Source organism: Phalangium opilio, unplaced genomic scaffold (assembly GCF_054372755.1).
Source record: "Phalangium opilio isolate 3A_F unplaced genomic scaffold, DU_Popi_V2 ptg000003l_1, whole genome shotgun sequence".
In the NCBI taxonomy this organism is placed as follows: domain Eukaryota; kingdom Metazoa; phylum Arthropoda; class Arachnida; order Opiliones; family Phalangiidae; genus Phalangium; species Phalangium opilio.
The window spans coordinates 1,556,018-1,575,433 of record NW_028324145.1 but is presented as its reverse complement, the minus strand read 5'-3'; the positions used below and the strand labels follow the sequence as shown (position 1 = coordinate 1,575,433).

The 19,416-nt window shown below is 43.3% G+C and overlaps 2 protein-coding genes and 3 non-coding genes across 5 annotated transcripts; 2 read left to right on the top strand and 3 right to left on the bottom strand.

Moving 5' to 3' along the window:
* The first annotated feature begins 61 nt into the window (after positions 1–61).
* LOC149717032 (uncharacterized) lies at positions 62–931 on the top strand. The gene has a single exon (XM_089834666.1). The coding sequence runs from the start codon at positions 62–64 to the stop codon at positions 929–931; it is 870 nt and encodes a 289-aa protein (XP_089690792.1).
* Positions 932–1,056: 125 nt separating this feature from the next.
* Positions 1,057–5,172, top strand: LOC149717031 (uncharacterized). Its single transcript, XM_089834665.1, has one exon. It carries the CDS (start codon positions 1,057–1,059, stop codon positions 5,170–5,172), a length of 4,116 nt encoding a protein of 1,371 aa, XP_089690791.1.
* Positions 5,173–6,715: 1,543 nt separating this feature from the next.
* TRNAY-GUA (transfer RNA tyrosine (anticodon GUA)) lies at positions 6,716–6,788 on the bottom strand. The gene has a single exon. It is a non-coding gene; the product is annotated as a tRNA-Tyr (tRNA).
* An 8,114-nt stretch (positions 6,789–14,902) lies between these two features.
* On the bottom strand, positions 14,903–14,975 carry TRNAS-GCU (transfer RNA serine (anticodon GCU)). The gene has a single exon. It is a non-coding gene; the product is annotated as a tRNA-Ser (tRNA).
* Positions 14,976–18,095: 3,120 nt separating this feature from the next.
* TRNAI-GAU (transfer RNA isoleucine (anticodon GAU)) lies at positions 18,096–18,168 on the bottom strand. The gene has a single exon. It is a non-coding gene; the product is annotated as a tRNA-Ile (tRNA).
* Positions 18,169–19,416: the final 1,248 nt, after the last annotated feature.

Sequence of the window (19,416 nt, the reverse complement as noted above, 5' to 3'; positions counted from 1 at the left end):
AAGAGGAGTGCCTAATCAACCAAAGCATCAAGGACCTTCTAGTCATCATCAAGAACAGTCAATGCAACAAGGACCTCCTGATCAAGAAAGTGCCTCGAATATGATTACTCAAGAGAGGATCGCGAATCATCAAAACGGAAATAACGCGTTTTCCTCGCGGTTAAAGCTCCCTAAATTAAATTTAGAATCGTTTTACGGTGATCCCAGTAAGTGGCTTAGTTTTTGGGATTTATACAACACTGCTATTCATCAGAATGAATCTCTAACAAAGGTAGAAAAATTCACTTATTTAAGATCGTATTTGGGAGGCTTAGCGGCTAACTCGATAAGGGGCTTGTCCTTAACAGGAATTAATTATGATAAGGCAGTTGACAATTTGTTAAATAGGTTTGGTAGCGAAGAAGCTATAATTAATGCCCATATGTGCAACATTTCGAATTTAACCCCAGTTAGTAAATCCAATGATCTGGCAGCATTGCGAAATTTCTACGATAAGTGTATTGTAGAAGTAAGGAGCTTAGAGTCATTAGGGCAGGCGACAGATGGAGGTTTTCTACATCATAGTATTACGAAAATGATCCCATATGATCTAGCGTTAGAGTATAGTCGAAAACTAGACAGAACAAGTCCCTTAGTAGTAGACAACTTGCTGGAATTTATTCGCAAAGAATTAGAAAGCAGAGAAAGAGCTCAAGCATTCACCAAAAGAAACGAGAGAGCTATTGAACATAATAGCAAAGAGAGTTACAGAGAAAATTCCAAGGAATATAGAGAGAAGGGATCTGAAAGATACACCTTTCAACATAAACCCAAGAAAACCACGACCCTAGCCTTAACAAACAGCGCAGAGGTAATCTGTCCATTTTGCGACGGCGCTCACAGTGCCATTGAATGCCAGTCCAAAAATTTAGAAGAGAAAATAGAAATTTAGAAGAGAAAATAGAAATTTTGAAGGGAAAACGTAAATGCTTTCGATGTCTAAGAGGGGACCACCTATCGAAAAACTGCAATTCAAGAGTGCAGTGTAAGCACTGCCACAAGCGCCACCATACTTCTATGTGTGAGAGCAGAGATAAAGAAGAAAAATCAAAAAAGCAAGAGTTACAAGAGAAAACTACGACAGAGGAAGCGGCCAGTCACACCCTAATTCAGAGAGAGGTCAGAGAAGAGTCGGGAGGCATTTTACTTCAAACTGCTGCCGTAGTATTGAAGAGTAATAATGATAAACAAGAGGTCGCTAGGTGTTTGATTGACGGAGGGAGCCAGCGCACCTTTATAAGAAGAGACATTTCAGAGAAATTAGAGTTACCTGTTGTTGGGGAACTTAAGTTAAAATACTTTCCCTTTGGAACTAACAAGCCGACCTCTATTTTGACTAGAAAAGTTCAAGTAAAAGTTAAGAGCATTCATGATGATCAAGCTATCTTAATAGAGGCGATTGAAACACCAGAGATTAGTGCTGCAAAAATACAGGTCCCAAGTAAAATTGTTCAGCATGAACTAGAGAAAAAACACTTTAAGTTAGCAGAAGATATAGAAGGAAAATATCCCATGCAAAGAGAAATCGGATTATTAATAGGGTCTGATTATTACTGGAAAGTATTCAACACAAACGTAGAGAGATTAAGCGAGTCACTCGTTGCTATGGAAACTATATTCGGTTGGGTGGTACAGGGTCCGACTACCACTTGTCTACTCGTGAATACTCAGATAGATAATGAAGAAATTGAAGCAAGCGCGATGAATCTGATCTTAGAGACAGGACAAGAAGAGAGCATTGAAGGGAGATTGAAGTCATTTTGGGAAATTGAGTCCTTGGGAGTAGTCGAGCTGGAAAACAAATTTAGTGAAAAACACGAAGAAGCCATACAGAGATTTGAGAGCACAATAGAGAAATCACATGGACGCTATCAAGTTAGACTACCATGGGTTGAAGATAAACCACAATTAGGAAACAATTATAATATGGCTATAAAGAGACTAGAGTCACTCTCAAGACGATTCCGCGGGGACTTGAATCTTTTCGAAAACTACAAAAATGTCATACAAGATTACGAAACTAAAGGTATAATAGAGAGAATCCCAGAGAACGAAAGCGAAAATGGTCCGGTATATTACATTCCGCATCAACCAGTGATCAATCAAGAGCGGATTACTACAAAACTGAGAGTAGTATTTGACGCGTCGTCACATGAAAACAACGAACCTTCACTAAACGAATGTTTACTACCGGGTCCCAACTTGAATCCAGAACTTTTCGAGGTTCTTCTTAGATTTCGAATGAAGAAAGTAGCAATTACGTCAGACATAGAGAAAGCCTTTCTTCAAATTTCCATAGCTCCCATAGATCGAAACGCAACCAGGTTTCTTTGGGATCCAAATCCATTCCAAGTAGAGTCCGATAAATCAATCATCACGTACAGAATGACGCGAGTCTTATTCGGGGTCACATCGAGTCCCTACCATTTAGCGGCTACGATTAAATTTCACTTAAAGTATTATCAATCAAAATACCCCAAAACTTGCGAACTGCTTAACAGAGATTTATACGTGGACGATTTGGTAACATCAATTGATAATCACCTTGTTGCGTATGAGAGAGCGAGAGAAGCCAGAGAAATCCTGTCCGACGCAAAACTGAAAATCAGAAAGTGGCGAACTAATTCCGCTGAGCTCAGACAAAAAATCAAAGATGAAAAGTGGGAAGACGAGTCCACTATTGAGAGTACTACCATAGTTGAACCACAAAAGGTATTGGGAATGAAGTGGAATCACATAGAGGATAGCTTCACCTTTGACGTAGACTGCCTAATAAAGAATCTGTTAGAGTTTAAAGATACAAAAAGATGCGTACTACAATCAGGCGCGAGAATCTTCGACCCCCTTGGGTTGATTACTCCGTTTTCCATTAAAATTAAAATAATTTTCCAACAACTGTGGGTGTCAGGAGTAAATTGGGACGATCCCTTGCCCAAAGAAATAGAGAAAGCGTGGGAAAACTGGCGATCCGAACTGCCAGACTTAAGACAAATTTCAATTCCGCGTCACTGCCTCTCCAACTTTTCTGAAGACAACATACTCGAAAAAGAGATACACTGTTTTAGCGATGCTAGTGAAGCAGCCTATGGAGCGGTTGTCTATTCAAGAGTGATCTCTAAAGATGGAACCATAGAGACGCAGTTGATTTTATCGAAAGCAAGGGTTGCCCCTTTAAAGAAAATCACACTACCACGGCTTGAGTTGATGGGAGCCCTAATGGGAGCAAGGCTGACCCACAGAGTAAATAAGGTTTATCAAGCCCCTAAAAACAAGGTTTACTTATGGTCTGATTCCAAAATTGTCATAAGTTGGATTCACGGTTTGTCTCGAAGGTGGAAACCCTTCATAGCCAACCGCGTAGAAGAGATTGAAGAAAAATCAGAACCACAAGCGTGGCATCATTGTGCAGGAAAGAATAATCCTGCAGATTTGCTGACTAGGGGAGAAAAACTATACGAGTTAAAGGACAAAGAAATTTCGTGGAAGGGACCAAACTGGCTAAAAAGAAGCAAGGAAGATTGGCCTATTACTAAAGTAAATGAAATAACTATTGAAACAAAAGGAGAGTTGGACGAAGAGACAAGAAAGAACTATTTAGAGAGCGTCCAAAGCGCTGTAAATTTAACACCTGATGATCAGGAAAAAAGGTCAAGAATTTCCTTGGAAAATTACAGCACACTGCAATTTCCCGTAAGAGTATTTGCATGGATGAAAAGATTCATTCATAACGCAAGAAAAAATACATCAAAAAATTTCGAGCCCTTGTCTTCCGAAGAAATTCAAGTTTCCAAACATTATCTTATCAAGAGAGTGCAACAAGACGTTTTTTCAAAGGAAATAGAAGACCTGAAAGAAAATAAATTAGTAAATAAACAGTCAGAAATAAGTCAGTTTAATCCATTTTTAGACCAAAATGGACTTTTAAGAGTTGGAGGACGCCTCCAAAAATCAATCGATTTAGAGTACAACGAAAAACATCCGATTATACTGCCTAAGAAAAATCATTTGACTAATTTAATTATCGATGATGCACATTCAAGAGTTTACCACCAAGGCTTAGCCAACACGTTAGCGCAGGTTAGAGAACAATATTGGATTTTACAAGGCAGGCAGCAAGTCAAACAGCGTGTTTCCAGATGTTTAAGGTGTCGCAAGTGGAGAGCTAAACCGTTATGTGAACAAACTGCTCAGTTACCGACGGATAGAATTTCGCAATCTGCTTGTTTCGAGGTGACCGGAGTGGATTTCGCCGGTCCACTTTATGTTAAGGGTGACAAAATTCAAAAAGCTTACATTTGTTTGTTTACATGTGGTGTGACGCGTGCTTTGCATATAGAGTTAGTAAATGAGATGTCAACTGCCACTTTTCTGTTAGCGCTAAGAAGGTTTATCTCTAGACGAGGACTAATAAAAACAATTTATTCAGATAATGCTCTAAGTTTTAAAAAGGCTAATAGAGAACTGATAGAGATTTGGAAAAATATTAACAAAAAAGAAGTTTATGAGTTTTTTGGTAAACACGGTGTCGTGTGGAAATTCATTGCGGAACGTTCCCCTTGGTGGGGAGGATTTTATGAGAGACAAGTAAGAACCGTGAAAATGGCCTTAAAAAAGACCCTTGGAAAGGCATTACTGAATTTCGAAGAACTGCAAACTGTTGTCGTGGAGATCGAAGCAGTTATCAATTCAAGACCACTCACATACCAATGTAGTGACGTGGGAGAACCTATAGGGTCAACACCAGCCCATTTTCTAGTTGGCCGTCGTTTGACGTCACTCCCGCCAGATTCAAGATTAGACCCTACATCTGGCATGAAACGAATTGAAGCCGTAGGGAGATTTAAATATCAAGAAACACTCCTGAATAAGTTTTGGAGAAATTGGAAAAGAGATTACCTCCTTCAACTGTCTTCAGCTCATCACTTAGAGTTAAAAAAGAAGGGTTCAATTAAAGCAGGAGACATAGTGTTGATTAGCGAACCTAATCTCCCTCGACAACAGTGGAAGATCGCTAGTGTTAAAGAGGTGTTTATCGGTCGTGATTCCAAGGTGCGGTCATGTTCCCTAAAGTTACCCAACAAAACAGTAATAAGAAGGGCTATTAACTTATTATACCCTCTCGAACTGAACTAAAAGAACCTTTAATCGGAATGAACTTTCATGAACTATTAGTATAGTTCATGGGGGGGAGTTTGTTGGGATTTCTCAAACTGTTTCCTTTTTTTGTATAAAATCAATAACTGTACAGCCGAATCTGGTCAACTTAAAACTAGCTAAAACTTCTAGAGTCCTACCCCAAAACCAGTCTTTTCAAGGTTAACAGTAAAATCTTGTCGCTTTGTGGGGTCAAGCCCCTCCAAAAGAGTTAGAAATTCAGCAGCGAGGCTAGCGTCGCGAGAGAGAGAGGATGCGAAAGTAATTGCAGGCCAGATTCGGTAAATTCTTCCATACCAATTGAATAAAACTACATTTTTCTAATTAAATAGTCTCAAGTTAATAAGTATATGAACCACAATCGCAGAGTCAGAGTAAAATAACACGAATTATTTTAGGAACCACCAACCTTTCAGTTAACTGCCGAACGCGCTAACCATTGCGCCACGGAAGCCCAAAAATTAAATGGTCGTCAGGTATTATAGAAAAACTTTGGCTTTTTACGTTACATTAGAGACCTCTCAACACCGCTCCCGGGTGGGCTCGAACCACCAACCTTTCGGTTAACAGCCGAACGCGCTAACCATTGAGCCACGGAAGCTCAGAAATTAAATGGTTGTCAGGTATTGTGGAAAACTTATGACTTTTTACGTTACATCTGAGACATCACAACACCGCTCCCGGATGGGCTCGAACCACCAACCTTTCGGTTAACAGATGAACGCGCTAACCATTGCGCCACGGAAGCCCAAAATTTAAATGGTCGTCAGGTATAGTGGAAAAAGTTTGACTTTTTACGTAACATCTGAAACCTCACAGCACCGCTCCCGGGTGTGCTCGAACCACCAACCTTTCGGTTAACAGCCAAACGCGCTATCCATAGCGCAACGGAAGCCCAAAAATTAAATGGTCTTCAGGTATTGTGTAGAAACTTTTGTAATCTCCCGTAATAATCAAGGGACCTCCTGGGTTTCTACTCCAGGGGTGTACGGTTACATAGAGGATTAACACACAGCGTTACCTCTGACCTTTCCCCGTACTATATAAGCGTCGACTGCTTATCGTTAGTAAGTCAGTTCTTCTTCACTACTAAGATGTAGTAGTTCGCTCGAGCGAAGGGCTTTGCCCTAGGATTGGACTTCATCCGTTATTTGTAATTATGTTTAATATCGTAGTAGTAAAGTTCTTTAGTTGTAATAAATGCAAGTCGGTATTTAGTTAGTAAATAAAAGTATGATTGAACCTAAGGAACCTTAGTAGTTATTCTTAGTTATAGCCAAGGCTTTTATGGCCACGTTTGAAAGGGGCGAGATCAGTAATCTCGTAAGCGTGGTTAAACTATGACTTTTTACATTACTTATAAAGCTTAACACCAACGTTCCCGGGTGGGCTTGAGCCACCAACCTTTCCGATAACAGACGAACGTGCTGACAATGCGCCACGGAAGCTTAGAATTTAAAATGTCGTCAGGTATTGTGGAAAAACTTTGGCTTTTTACGTTACATTTGATATCTCACAACACCGCTCCCGGGTGGGCTCGAACCACCAACCTTTCGGTTTACAGATGAAAGCGATAACCATTGCGCCACGGAAGCCCAAAAATTAAATGGTCTTCAGGTATTGTGGAAAAACTTTTATATTTTGGGTTACATCTGACATCTCACAACACCGTTCCCGGGTGGGCTTGAACCACCAACCTTTCGGTTAACAGATGAACGCGCTAGACATTGCGCCACAGAAACCCAAGTTTTAAATGCTCGTCAGGTATTGATGAAAAACCTTGGCTTTTTACGCTACATCTGAAACACCACAACACCTCTCCCGGGTGGGCTGGAACCATTAACCTTTCGGTTAACAGCTGAACGCGCTATCCATAGCGCAACGGAAGCCCAAAAATTAAATGGTCTTCAGGTATTGTGGAGAAACTATGATTTTTTACGTTACTTTTAAAACTTAATAAATGCAAGTCGGTATTTAGTTAGTAAATAAAAGTATGATTGAACCTAAGGAACCTTAGTAGTTATTCTTAGTTATAGCCAAGGCTTTTATGGCCACGTTTGAAAGGGGCGAGATCAGTAATCTCGTAAGCGTGGTTAAACTATGACTTTTTACATTACTTATAAAGCTTAACACCAACGTTCCCGGGTGGTCTTGAGCCACCAACCTTTCCGATAACAGACGAACGAGCTGAAAATGCGCACCAGAAGCCCGAAAATTGAATGGTCGTCAGGTATTGTGGAAATACTTTGACTTTTTACTTTACATCTGAGACATCACAACACCACTCCCAGGTGGGCTCGAACCACCAACCTTTCGGTTAACAGCCGAACGCGCTAACCATTGAGCCACGGAAGCTTAGAAATTAAATTGTTGCCAGGTATTGTGGAAAACTTATGACATTTTACGCTACATCTGAGACCCCACAACACCTCTCTCGGGTGGGCTGGAACCACCAACATTTCGGTTAACAGCTGAACGCGCTAACCATTGCGCCAAGGAAGCCCAAAAATTAAATGTTCGTCAGGTATTGTTGAAAAACTTTGACTTTTAACATAACATCTGAAGACTAACAGCACCGCTCCCGGCTTTGCTTGAACCACCAACCTTTCGGTTAACAGCCGAACGCGCTATCGATAGCGCAACGGCAGCCCAAAAATTAAATGTTCTTCAGGTATTGTGTAGAAACTATGACTTTTTACGTTACTTATAAAACTTAACACCAACGTTCCCGGGTGGGCTTGAGCCACCAACCTTTCCGATAACAGACGAACGAGCTGAAAATGCGCTACAGAAGCCCGAAAATTGAATGGTCGTCAGGTATTGTGGAAAAACTTTAGCTTTTTACGTTACATTTGAGATCTCAAAACACCGCTCCCGGATGGGCTCGAACCACCAACGTTTCGCTTAACAGCCGAACGCGCTAACCATTGCGCAACGGAAGACCAAAAATTTCATGTTCGTCAGGTATTGTGGAAAAACTCTGACTTTTTACGTTACATCTGAGACCTCACAACACCGCTCCCGGATGGGCTCGAACCACCAAACTATCGGATAAAAGTCGAACGCGGTATTGATTGAGGCACGGAAGCTCTGAAATTAAATGGGCGTCAGGTATTGAGGAAAAACACTGACTTTTTACTTTACATCTGAGACCTCACAACACCACTCCCGGATGGGCTCGAACCACCAACCTTTCGGTTAACAGACGAACGCGCTAACCATTGCGCCACGGAAGCCCAAAAATTAAATGGTCGTCAGGTATTGTTGAAAAACTTTGGCTTTTTACGTTACATTTGAGATCTCACAAATCGCTCCCGGATAGGCTCGAACCACCAACCTTTCGGTTAACAGCCGAAGGCGCTAACCATTGAGCCACGGAAGCTCAGAAATTAAATGGTTGTCAGGTATTGTGGAAAAACTATGACTTTTTACGTTACTTTTAAAACTTAACACCAACGTTCCCGGGTGGGCTTGAGCCACCAACCTTTCCGATAACAGACGAACGAGCTGAAAATGCGCCACAGAAGCCCGAACATTAAATGGTCGTCAGGTATTGTGGAAAACTTATGCCTATTTACGCTACATCTGAGACCCCACAACCCCTCTCCCGGGTGGGCTGGAACCACCAACCTTTCGGTTAGCAGCTTAACGCGCTAACCATTGCGCCACGGAAGCTCAAAAATTAAATTTTCGTCAGGTATTTTGGAAAAACACTGACTTTTTACGTTACATCTGAGACCTCACAACACCGCCCCGGATGTGCTCGAACCACCAACCTTTCGCTTAACAGCCGAACGCGCTATCGATAGCTCAACGGAAGCCCAAAAATTAAATGGTCTTCAGGTATTGTGGAGAAACTATGACTTTTTACGTTACTTATAAAACTTAACACCAACGTTCCCGGGTGGGCTTGAGCCACCAACCTTTCCGATAACAGACGAACGAGCTGAAAATGCGCCACAGAAGCCCGAAAATTGAATGGTCGTCAGGTATTGTGGAAAAACTTTGACTTTTTACGTCACATCTGAGATCTCACAACACCGCTCCCGGGTGGGCTCGAACCACCAACCTTTCCGTTAACAGCCGAACGCGCTAACCATTGCGCCACGGAAGCCCAAATATTAAATGGTCGTCAGGTATTGTTGAAAAACTTTGGCTTTTTACGTTACATTTGAAATCTCACAACACCGCTCCCGTATGGGCTCGAACCACCAACCTTTCGGTTAACGGCCGAACGCGCTAACCATTGATCCACCGAAGCTTAGAAATTAAATGGTTGTCAGGTATTGTGGAAAACATGACTTTTTACGCTACATCTGAGGCCCCACAACACCTCTTCCGTGTGGGGTGGAACCACCAACCTTTCGGTTAACAGCGGAACGCGCTAACCATTGCGCCACGGAAGCCCAAAAATTAATTGTTCGTCAGGTATTGAGGAAAAACACTGACTTTTTACTTTACATCTGAGACCTGACAACACCACTCCCGGGTGGGCTTGAACCACCAACCTCTCGGTTAACAGATGAACGCGCTAACCATTGCGCCACGGAAGCCCAAAATTTAAATGGTCGTCAGGTATTGTTGAAAAACTTTGGCTTTTTACGTTACATTTGAGATCTCACAACACCGCTCCCGGATGAGCTCGAACCACCAACCTTTCGGTTAACAGCCGAACGCGGTATTGATTGAGCCACGGAAGCTCTGAAATTAAATGGTCGTCAGGTATTTAGGAAAAACACTGACTTTTTACTTTACATCTGAGACCTCACAACACCACTCCCGGATGGGCTCGAACCATCAACCATTCGGTTAACAGCCGAACGCGCTAACCATTGCGCCACGGAAGCCCAAAAATTAAATGGTTGTCAGATATTGTAGGAAAACTTATGACTTTTTACGCTATATCTGAGACCACACAACACCTCTCCTGGGTGGGCTGGAACCACCAACCTTTCGGTAAACAGCTGAACGCGCTATCCATAGCGCAACGGAAGCCCAAAAACTAAATGTTCTTCAGGTATTGTGGAAAAACTATGACTTTTTACGTTACTTATAAAACTTAACACCAGCGTTCCCGGGTGGGCTTGAGCCACCAACCTTTCCGATAACAGACGAACGAGCTGAAAATGAGCCACAGAAGCCCGAAAATTGAATGGTCGTCGGGTATTGTGGAAAAACTTTGACTTTTTACGCTACATTTGAGACCCCACAACACCTCTCCCGTGTGGGCTGGAACCACCAAACTTTCGGTTAACAGCTGAACGCGCTAACCATTGCGCCACGGAAGCCCAAACATTAAATGTTCGTCAGGTATTGAGTAAAAACACTGACTTTTTACTTTACATCTGAGACCTGACAACACCACTTCCGGATGGGCTCAACCATTAACCGTTCGGTTAACAGCCGAACGCGCTAACCATTGCGCCACGGAAGCACAAAAATTAAATGTTCGTCAGGTATTGTGGAAAAACTCTGACTTTTTAAGTTACATCTGAGGCCTCACAACACTGTTCCCGGATGGGCTCGAACCACCAAACTATCGGTTGAAAGCCGAACGCGGTATTGATTGAGCCACGGAAGCTCTGAAATTAAATGGTCGTCAGGTATTTGTGGAAAACTTTTGACTTTTTACGCTACATCTGAGACCACACAACACCTCTCCCGGGTGGGCTGGAACCACCAACCTTTCGGTTAACAGCCGAACGCCATAAGCATTGCGCCACGGAAGCTTAGAATTTAAAATGTTGTCAGGCATTGTGGAAAAACTTTGGCTTTTTACGTTACATATGAGATCTCACAACACCGCTTCCGGGTGGGCTCGAACGACCAACCTTTCGGTTAACAGATTAATGCGATAACCATTGCGCTAAGGAAGCACAAAAATTAAATGTTTGTCAGGTATTGTGGAAAAACTCTGACTTTTTACGTCACATCTGAGATCTCACAACACCACTTCCGTATGGGCTCAAACCGCAAACCTTTCGGTTAACAGCCGAACGCACTAAGCATTGCGCCACGGAAGCTTAGAATTTAAAATGTTGTCAGGCATTGTGGAAAAACTTTGGCTTTTTACGTTACATTTGGGATCTCACAACACCGCTTCCGGGTGGGCTCGAACGACCAACCTTTCGGTTAACAGCCGAACGCGCTAACCATTGAGCCAAGGATGCTCAGAAATTAAATGTTCTTCAGGTATTGTGGAAAAACTATGACTTTTTACGTTACTTATAAAATTTAACACCAGCGTTCAACTTTTCCGATAACAGACGAACGAGCTGAAAATGAGCCACAGAAGCCCGAAAATTGAATGGTCGTCAGGTACTGTGGAAAAACTTTGACTTTTTACGCTACATCTGAGACCCCACAACACCTCTCCCGTGTGGGCTGGAACCACCAAACTTTCTGTTAACAGCTGAACGCGCTAACCATTGCGCTACGGAAGCTCTGAAATTAAATGGTTGTCAGGTCTTGTGGAAAATCTTTGACTTTTTACGTCACATCTGCGACCTCACAACACCGCTCCGGATGGTCTCGAACCCCCAACCTTTCGGTTAACAGCCGAACGCACTAAGCATTGCGCCACGGAATCTTAGAATTTAAAATGTTGTCAGGTATTGTGGAAAAACTTTGGCTTTTTACGTTACATTTGAGATCTCACAACACCGCTTCCGAGTGGGCTCGAACGACCAACCTTTCGGTTAGCAGATGAACTTGATAACCATTGCGCAAAGGAAGCACAAAAATTAAATGGTCTTCAGGTATTGTGGAAAAACTTTGGGTACGTTCAGTAACCCTTTTTGATGGCAGCGGTTACTAAGCGATGTGAGATTTTTCCTACTGTACGCTTTTTCGCTTTTCCGGTTTTGACGTCATGATGCTCAGCGCTTGACCATCAAAAAAACCATCTAATCCATATGGTTTTTTTATGGCGTGACGTAGCGCTTGACTGTTGAACACTTGGCAGACGAAAAGTTGGCGCGGGATTTAAAAATTAAATTCCAACAATGTTATTCCTACAGTAATTGTATTAGTAATTTAGTTTTCTTACAAAACTACTTCTACCATTCAAATAGGCATAATTTTCTTAAACAATTTCATTATTTGCGAGCTCGTTTATAATTAAAAAGGAGCCATTTGCGCTTCGTAACGTTTTGAGGGCCAGCAAAACGTTTTCCCAACTCCTATTTCTAAAACAGCGCTAACTTCAAAATGTCACTTTTCCGTTCAACAACCTTTTACGTCACTGTGACGTCTCGAGCCCATCAACCACACATCAAGAAAACAGCGATTTCCTTGAGATTTCCCTTACTGAACGTACCCTTTTATATTCTGGGTTACAGCTGACACCTCACAACACCGCTCCCGGATGGGCTCGAACCACCAACCTTTTGGTTAACAGCCGAACGCACTAAGCATTGCGCCACGGAAGCTTAGAATTTAAAATGTTGTCAGGTATTGTGGAAAAACTTTGGCTTTTTACGTTACATTTGAGATCTCACAACACCGCTCCCGAGTGGGCTCGAACGACCAACCTTTCGGTTAGCAGATGAACGCGATAACCATTGCGCAAAGGAAGCACAAAAATTAAATGGTCTTCAGGTATTGTGGAAAAACTTTTATATTCTGGGTTACAGCTGACACCTCACAACACCGCTCCCGGCTGGGCTTGAGCCACCAACCTTTCGGTTAACAGCTGAACGCGCTAACCATTGCGTCACGGAAGCCCAAAAATTAAACGTTCGTCAGGTATTGTGGAAAAACACTGACTTTTTTCTTTACATCTGAGAACTGACAACACCACTTCCGGATGGGCTCAACCATTAACCGTTCGGTTAACAGCCGAACGCGCTAACCATTGCGCAACGGAAGCACAAAAATTAAATGTTCGTCAGGTATTGTGGAAAAACTCTGACTTTTTAAGTTACATCTGAGACCTCACAACACTGTTCCTGGATGGGCTCGAACCACCAAACTATCGGTTGAAAGCCGAACGCGGTATTGATTGAGCCACGGAAGCTCTGAAATTAAATGGTCGTCAGGTATTTGTGGAAAACTTATGACTTTTTACGCTACATCTGAGACCACACAACACCTCTCCCGGGTGGGCTGGAACCACCAACCTTTCGGTTAACAGCCGAGCGCGCTAACCATTGAGCCACGGAAGCTCAGAAACCAAATGGTTGTCAGGTATTTTGGAAAAACTCTGACTTTTTTCGTCCCATCTGAGATCACATAACACCGCTCCCGGTTGGGCTCGAACCACCAACCTTTCGGTTAACAGCCGAACGCCATAAGCATTGCGCCACGGAAGCTTAGAATTTAAAATGTTGTCAGGCATTGTGGAAAAACTTTGGCTTTTTACGTTACATATGAGATCTCACAACACCGCTTCCGGGTGGGCTCGAACGACCAACCTTTCGGTTAACAGATTAATGCGATAACCCTTGCGCTAAGGAAGCACAAAAATTAAATGTTTGTCAGGTATTTTGGAAAAACTCTGACTTTTTTCGTCCCATCTGAGATCACATAACACCGCTCCCGGTTGGGCTCGAACCACCAACCTTTCGGTTAACAGCCGAACGCACTAAGCATTGCGCCACGGAAGCTTAGAATTTAAAATGTTGTCAGGCATTGTGGAAAAACTTTGGCTTTTTACGTTACATTTGAGATCTCACAACACCGCTTCCGGGTATGCTCGAACGACCAACCTATCGGTTAACAGCCGAACGCGCTAACCATTGAGCCACGGATGCTCAGAAATTAAATGTTCTTCAGGTATTGTGGAAAAACTATGACTTTTTACGTTACTTATAAAACTTAACACCAGCGTTCAAGGGTGGGCTTGAGCCACCAACTTTTCCGATAACAGATGAACGAGCTGAAAATGAGCCACAGAAGCCCGAAAATTGAATGGTCGTCAGGTATTGTGGAAAAACTTTGACTTTTTACGCTACATCTGAGACCCCACAACACCTCTCCCGTGTGGGCTGGAACCACCAAACTTTCTGTTAACAGCCGAACGCACTAAGCATTGCGCCACGGAAGCTTAGAATTTAAACTGTTGTCAGGCATTGTGGAAAAACTTTGGCTTTTTACGTTACATTTGAGATCTCACAACACCGCTTCCGGGTGGGCTCGAACGACCAACCTTTCAGTTAACGGCCGAACGCGCTAAACATTGCGCAACGGAAGCCCAAAAATTAAATGTTTGTCAGGTATTGTGGAAAAACTCTGACTTTTTACGTTACATCTGAGACCTCACAACACTCTTCCCGGATGGGCTCGAACCACCAAACTATCGGTTGAAAGCCAAACGCGGTATTGATTGAGCCACGGAAGCTCTGAAATTAAATGGTCGTCAGGTATTGTGGTAAAACTCTGACTTTTTACGTTACATCTGAGACCTCACAACACCGCTCCCGGGTGGGGTCGAATTACCAACCTTTCGGTCAACAGCCGAACGCGCTAACCATTGCGCAACGGAAGCCCAAAAATAAAATGTTTGTCAGGTATTGTGGAAAAACTCTGACTTTTTACGTTACATCTGAGACCTCACAACACTGTTCCCGGATGGGCTCGAACCACCAAACTATCGGATAAAAGTCGAACGCGGTATTGATTGAGCCAAGGAAGCTCTGAAATTAAATGGTCGTCAGGTATTGAGGAAAAAACACTGACTTTTTACTTTACATCTGAGACCTCACAACACCACTCCCGAATGGGCTCGAACCACCAACCATTCGGTTAGCAGCCGAACGCGCTAACCATTGCGCCACGGAACCCCAAAAATTACATGGTCGTCAGGTATTGTTGAAAAACTTTGGCTTTTTACGTTACATTTGAGATCTCACAGCACCGCTTCCGGGTGGGCTCGAACGACCAACCTTTCGGTTAACAGATTAACGCGATAACCATTGCGCAAAGGAAGCACAAAAATTAAATGGTCTTCAGGTATTGTGGAAAAACTTTTATATTCTGGGTTACAGCTGACACCTCACAACACCGCTCCCGGATGGGCTCGAATCACCAACCTTTCGGTTAACAGCCGAACGTGCTAACCATTGAGCCACGGAAGCTCTGAAATTAAATGGTTGTCAGGTATTGTGGAAAAGCTTTGACTTTTTACGTCACATCTGCGACCTCACAACACCGCTCCCGGATGGTCTCGAACCACCAACCTTTCGGTTAACAGCCGAACGCACTAAGCATTGCGCCACGGAATCTTAGAATTTAAAATGTTGTCAGGTTTTGTGGAAAAACTTTGGCTTTTTACGTTACATTTGAGATCTCACAACACCGCTCCCGAGTGGGCTCGAACGACCAACCTTTCGGTTAGCAGATGAACGCGATAACCATTGCGCAAAGGAAGCACAAAAATTAAATGGTCTTCAGGTATTGTGGAAAAACTTTGGGTACGTTCAGTAACCCTTTTTGATGGCAGCGGTTACTAAGCGATGTGAGATTTTTCCTACTGTACGCTTTTTCGCGTTTCCGGTTTTGACGTCATGATGCTCAGCGCTTGACCATCAAAAAAACCATCTAATCCATATGGTTTTTTTATGGCGTGACGTAGCGCTTGACTGTTGAACACTTGGCAGACGAAAAGTTGGCGCGGGATTTAAAAATTAAATTCCAACAATGTTATTCCTACAGTAATTGTATTAGTAATTTAGTTTTCCTTACAAAACTACTTCTACCATTCAAATAGGCATAATTTTCTTAAACAATTTCATTATTTGCGAGCTCGTTTATAATTAAAAAGGAGCCATTTGCGCTTCGTAACGTTTTGATGGCCAGCAAAACGTTTCCCCAACTCCTATTTCTAAAACAGCGCTAACTTCAAAATGTCACTTTTCCGTTCAACAACCTTTTACGTCACTGTGACGTCTCGAGCCCATCAACCACACATCAAGAAAACAGCGATTTCCTTGAGATTTTCGTTACTGAACGTACCCTTTATATTCTGGGTTACAGCTGACACCTCACAACACCGCTCCCGGATGGGTTCGAACCACCAACCTTTTGGTTAACAGCCGAACGCACTAAGCATTGCGCCACGGAAGCTTAGAATTGAAAATGTTGTCAGGTATTGTGGAAAAACTTTGGCTTTTTACGTTACATTTGAGATCTCACAACACCGCTCCCGAGTGGGCTCGAACGACCAACCTTTCGGTTAGCAGATGAACGCGATAACCATTGCGCAAAGGAAGCACAAAAATTAAATGGTGTTCAGGTATTGTGGAAAAACTTTTATATTCTGGGTTACAGCTGACACCTCACAACACCGCTCCAGGATGGGCTCGAACCACCAACCTTTCGGTTAACAGCCGAACGCGCTAACCATTGAGCCACGGAAGCTCAGAAATTAAATGGTTGTCAGGTATTGTGGAAAAACATTTACATTTTGGGTTACATTTGACACCTCACAGCACCGCTCCCGGCTGGGCTTGAGCCACCAACCTTTCGGATAACAGCCGAACGCGCTAACATTGCGCAACGGAAGCCCAAAAATTAAATGTTTGTCAGGTATTGTGGAAAAACTCTGACTTTTTACGTTACATCTGAGACCTCACAACACTGTTCCCGGATGGGCTCGAACCACCAAACTATCGGTTGAAAGCCAAACGCGGTATTGATTGAGCCACGGAAGCTCTGAAATTAAATGGTCGTCAGGTATTGTGGTAAAACTCTGACTTTTTACGTTACATCTGAGACCTCACAACACCGCTCCCGGGTGGGGTCGAATTACCAACCTTTCGGTCAACAGCCGAACGCGCTAACCATTGCGCAACGGAAGACCAAAAATTAAATGTTTGTCAGGTATTGTGGAAAAACTCTGACTTTTTACGTTACATCTGAGACCTCACAACACTGTTCCCGGATGGGCTCGAACCACCAAACTATCGGATAAAAGTCGAACGCGGTATTGATTGAGCCAAGGAAGCTCTGAAATTAAATGGTCGTCAGGTATTGAGGAAAAAACACTGACTTTTTACTTTACATCTGAGACCTCACAACACCACTCCCGAATGGGCTCGAACCACCAACCATTCGGTTAACAGCCGAACGCGCTAACCATTGAGCCACGGAAGCTCAGAAACCAAATGGGTGTCAGGTATTGTGGAAAAACTCTGACTTTTTACGTCACATCTGAGATCTCACAACAACACTTCCGGATGGGCTCAAACCGCCAACCATTCGGTTAACAGCCTACTGCACTAAGCATTGCGCCACGGAAGCTTAGAATTTAAAATGTTGTCAGGCATTGTGGAAAAACTTTGGCTTTTTACGTTACATTTGAGATCTCACAACACCGCTTCCGGGTGGGCTCGAACGACCAACCATTCGGTTAACAGCCGAACGCGCTAACCATTGCGCCACGGAAGCCCAAAAATTACATGGTCGTCAGGTATTGTTGAAAAACTTTGGCTTTTTACGTTACGTTTGAGATCTCACAACACCGCTCCCGGGTGGGCTCGAATTACCAACCTCTCGGTTAACAGCCGAACGCGCTAACCATTGAGCCACGGAAGCTCAGAAACCAAATGGTTGTCAGGTATTTTGGAAAAACTCTGACTTTTGTCGTCCCATCTGAGATCACATAACACCGCTCCCGGTTGGGCTCGAACCACCAACCTTTCGGTTAACAGCCGAACGCAATAAGCAATGCGCCACGGAAGCTTAGAATTTAAAATGTTGTCAGGCATTGTGGAAAAACTTTGGCTTTTTACGTTACATATGAGATCTCACAACACCGCTTCCGGGTGGGCTCGAACGACCAACCTTTCGGTTAACAGATTAACGCGATAACCATTGCGCAAAGGAAGCACAAAAATTAAATGGTCTTCAGGTATTGTGGAAAAACTTTTATATTCTGGGTTACAGTTGACACCTCACAACACCGCTCCCGGATGGGCTCGAACCACCAACCTTTCGGTTATCAGCCGAACGCGCTAACCATTGAGCCACAGAAGCTCTGAAATTAAATGGTTGTCAGATATTGTGGAAAAACTTTGACTTTTTACATCACATCTGCGACCTCACAACACCGCTCCCGGATGGTCTCGAACCACCAACCTTTCGGTTAACAGCCGAACGCACTAAGCATTGCGCCACGGAATCTTAGAATTTAAAATGTTGTCAGGTATTGTGGAAAAACTTTGGCTTTTTACGTTACATTTGAGATCTCACAACACCGCTCCCGAGTGGGCTCGAACGACCAACCTTTCGGTTAGCAGATGAACGCGATAACCATTGCGCAAAGGAAGCACAAAAATTAAATGGTCTTCAGGTATTGTGGAAAAACTTTTATATTCTGGGTTACAGCTGACACCTCACAACACCGCTCCCGGATGGGCTCGAACCACCAACCTTTCGGTTAACAGCCGAACGCGCTAACCATGAAGCCACGGAAGCTCTGAAATTAAATGGTTGTCAGGTAATGTGGAAAACTTTGACTTTTTACGTCACATCTGCGACCTCACAACACCGCTCCCGGATGGTCTCGAACCAACAACCTTTCGGTTAACAGCCGAACGCACTAAGCATTGCGCCACGGAATCTTAGAATTTAAAATGTTGTCAGGTATTGTGGAAAAACTTTGGCTTTTTACGTTACATTTGAGATCTCACAACACCGCTCCCGAGTGGGCTCGAACGACCAACCTTTCGGTTAGCAGATGAACGCGATAACCATTGCGCAAAGGAAGCACAAAAATTAAATGGTCTTCAGGTATTGTGGAAAAACTTTTATATTCTGGGTTACAGCTGACACCTCACAACACCGCTCCCGAATGGGCTCGAACCACCAACCTTTCGGTTAACAGCCGAACGCGCTAATCATTGAGCCACGGAAGCTCTGAAATTAAATGGTTGTCAGGTATTGTGGAAAAACTTTGACTTTTTACGTCACATTTGCGACCTCACAACACCGCTCCCGGATGGTCTCGAACCACCAACCTTTCGGTTAACAGCCGAACGCACTAAGCATTGCGCCACGGAATCCTAGAATTTAAAATGTTGTCAGGTATTGTGGAAAAACTTTGGCTTTTTACGTTACATTTGAGATCTCACAACACCGCTCCCGAGTGGGCTCGAACGACCAACCTTTCGGTTAACAGCCGAACGCACTAAGCATTGCGCCACGGAAGCTTAGAAGTTAAACTGTTGTCAGGTATTGTGGAAAAACTTTCACTTTTTACGTTACTTATAACACTTCACACCA

Excerpts from the sequence above, each read along its gene's own strand:
- LOC149717032 (XM_089834666.1), top strand. The coding sequence starts at position 62 with ATGCAACAAGGACCTCCTGATCAAGAAAGTGCCTCGAATATGATTACT.
- LOC149717031 (XM_089834665.1), top strand. The coding sequence starts at position 1,057 with ATGTGTGAGAGCAGAGATAAAGAAGAAAAATCAAAAAAGCAAGAGTTA.